Genomic DNA, 2,481 nt, shown 5'->3' with positions numbered 1-2,481 from the left:
AAGACCCCGACARAAATTCGTCAATTTCTGGGTTTGGCGGTTATTATCAACGATTTATAGAGAGCTTCTCAAAGATTTCCCAGCCATTAACAGCATTGACCCAAAAAGGTAAGAAATTTGTTCGGGGAAAACCCCAAGAGGACGCATTCCAACTGCTAAAGCATAAGCTATGCAACGCGCCAATCCTGGCCTTGACAGAAGGAACCGAGAACTTCGTAGTATATTGTGACGCATCCCACCAAGGTTTGGGTTGCGTATTGATGCAGAAGGACAAGGTTATAGCATACGCTTCGAGGCAACTCAAAGCCCATGAGAAGAACTATACCACTCATGACCTGGAGCTAGGGGCTGTGGTTTTCGCTCTCAAAATATGGAGGTATTATTTGTACGGCACTAAGTGTACTGCTTTTACCGATCACAAAAGTCTCCAGCATATCCTTGATCAGAAGATGCTCAATATGAGACAGAGAAGATGGGTGGAGTTGCTCAATGATTATGATTGTGAAATCCGATACCACCCATGTAAGGCCAACGTAGTGGCAGATGCTCTAAGCTGGAAGGAAAGGATAAAACCCTCTCGAGTACGATCTTTGAGAATGCTTGTCTAGACGAGTTTGAAGACTCGAATTCTTGAAGCTAAAATGAAGTGCTGAAGGCAGAAAATTTGAAGAGCGAGACCCTGCATAATCTAGAGCATAAATTTAGGATTAAGTCAGGTGGAGTGCGTTACTTCAAGGACAAAGTTTGGATTCCGAAGATTAAAAATCTACGAGAGTTAGTTTTGGAGGAAGCCTATAGATCTAGGTATTCGATTCACCCAGGGGCGAATAAGATGTATAAGGATCTGAGAGAGTACTATTGGTGGCCAGGAATCAAAAAGGATATAGCTTTGTACGTTGGGAAATGTTTGACCTGCTCAAGGGTCAAGGCAGAATATCAGAAGCCATCCAGATTGTTACAACAACCCAAGATTCCACAATGGAAATGGGAAGAAATCTCCATGGACTTTATCACCAAACTGCCTAGAACTGCAAAAGGTCATGACACGATTTGGGTAATAGTGGATCGACTGACAAAATCCGCACATTTCCTTCCGATTTGTGAAGATTTTAAACTAGTAAAGCTTGCCTAAATCTACGTTAACGAAATTGTTGCAAAACATGGAGTACCTATTTCTATTATCTCGGATAGAGATAGCCGCTTTACATCGCGGTTTTGGCAATCACTTCATAAAGCTGTGGGTACACAGCTGAAATTGAGCACCGCCTATCATCCCCAAACGGACGGGCAGAGTGAACACACAATTCATACTTTAGAAGATATGCTTCGAGCATGCGTAATCGAGTTTGGAGGAAGTTGGGACATTCATTTACCATTGGTAGAATTCTCTTACAATAACATCTATCACACTAGTATTCAATGCGCGCCATATGAAACCTGATATGGGCGCAAGTGTCGATCACCACTTAGTTGGTTAGACATTGGGGATAGACAGCTCACGGGACCAGACATTGTGCAGGAAACTACTGATAAGATATCAATAATCAGATAAAGACTTAAGGCTGCCACGGATCGTCAAAAAAGTTATGCAGACAACCGGAGGAAGCCTCTTGAGTTTCAGATGGGGGATAAAGTGTTTTTGAAAGTATCACCGTGGAAAGGGTTAGTGTGGTTTGGAAAAAAAGGGAAGTTAAGCCCTAGGTATATTGGACCATTCGAGATCACCGAAAGAATTGGTCCAGTGGCGTACAAAATAAAGCTACCCCAGGAATTAAGTGCCATTCATAATACGTTCCATGTGTCCAATCTTAAGAAATGCTTGGCCGACGACTTATTGACCATGCCCCTAGAAGATGTTCAGGTTGATGATCAATTGCACTTCATAGAAGAACCCATTGAGATCCTCGACAGAGAAGTTAAGCAGTTAAAGCGAAGCAAAATTCCGATTCTGAAGGTTCGTTGGAAATCAAGGCGTGGTCCACAGTACACTTGGGAGCGAGAAGATTTCATGAAAGGCAAATATCTGTATTTGTTTGCAGAGAAATCTATTGGCATTAGCAGTCGTTAAATTTCGGGACGAAATTTCTCTAACAAGGGGAGACTGTGACAACCATCAAATTCGAACTCCCAGGTTAGCTCTTATTAAGTTTGTATTAGTGTTATTGAAGATAATTTATAATATTAGGAGTTAGTTAGGTTAGTTTGGTCGAAAAATTTCTAAGAAATTCTGGCAGTTGCTTAGAAAGTCCGGTTCCGACCCGAAATTATCTGAAACGTCCTATACAGTGCCATATACTCTAATTTATACCCAATTTATATAAAACACTAAGTTTTAGTGTTTTAAATATAAAACCTTTCTATTTAAATGAATTTAATCATCATGGGCTTTTAATTTGAAGAAAAATGTCAAAATTGAGAAAAATGACATTTTATGCATTTTGGGCTTTGTTTTATAAAAAAAATATTTGTTGAGGGTGGGCT

At 40.4% G+C, this 2,481-nt stretch overlaps 1 protein-coding gene across 1 annotated transcript; it reads left to right on the top strand.

Annotated features, from left to right (window-relative positions):
* The first annotated feature begins 1,621 nt into the window (after positions 1–1,621).
* Positions 1,622–2,068, top strand: LOC112502355. The gene has a single exon (XM_025106246.1). It carries the CDS (start codon positions 1,622–1,624, stop codon positions 2,066–2,068), a length of 447 nt encoding a protein of 148 aa, XP_024962014.1.
* The last annotated feature ends 413 nt before the right edge of the window (positions 2,069–2,481 follow it).

The sequence above is a fragment of the Cynara cardunculus genome, unplaced genomic scaffold (genome assembly GCF_001531365.2).
Source record: "Cynara cardunculus var. scolymus isolate 2C unplaced genomic scaffold, CcrdV1 Un_Scaffold_1283, whole genome shotgun sequence".
NCBI classification, from domain to species: domain Eukaryota; kingdom Viridiplantae; phylum Streptophyta; class Magnoliopsida; order Asterales; family Asteraceae; genus Cynara; species Cynara cardunculus.
Note: the sequence above shows the minus strand (reverse complement) of the source record. Positions and strands in the feature narration are given on the sequence as shown.

Bases quoted from the DNA above. Each gene is read 5' to 3' on its own strand.
- LOC112502355 (XM_025106246.1), top strand. From the start codon at position 1,622: ATGGGGGATAAAGTGTTTTTGAAAGTATCACCGTGGAAAGGGTTAGTG.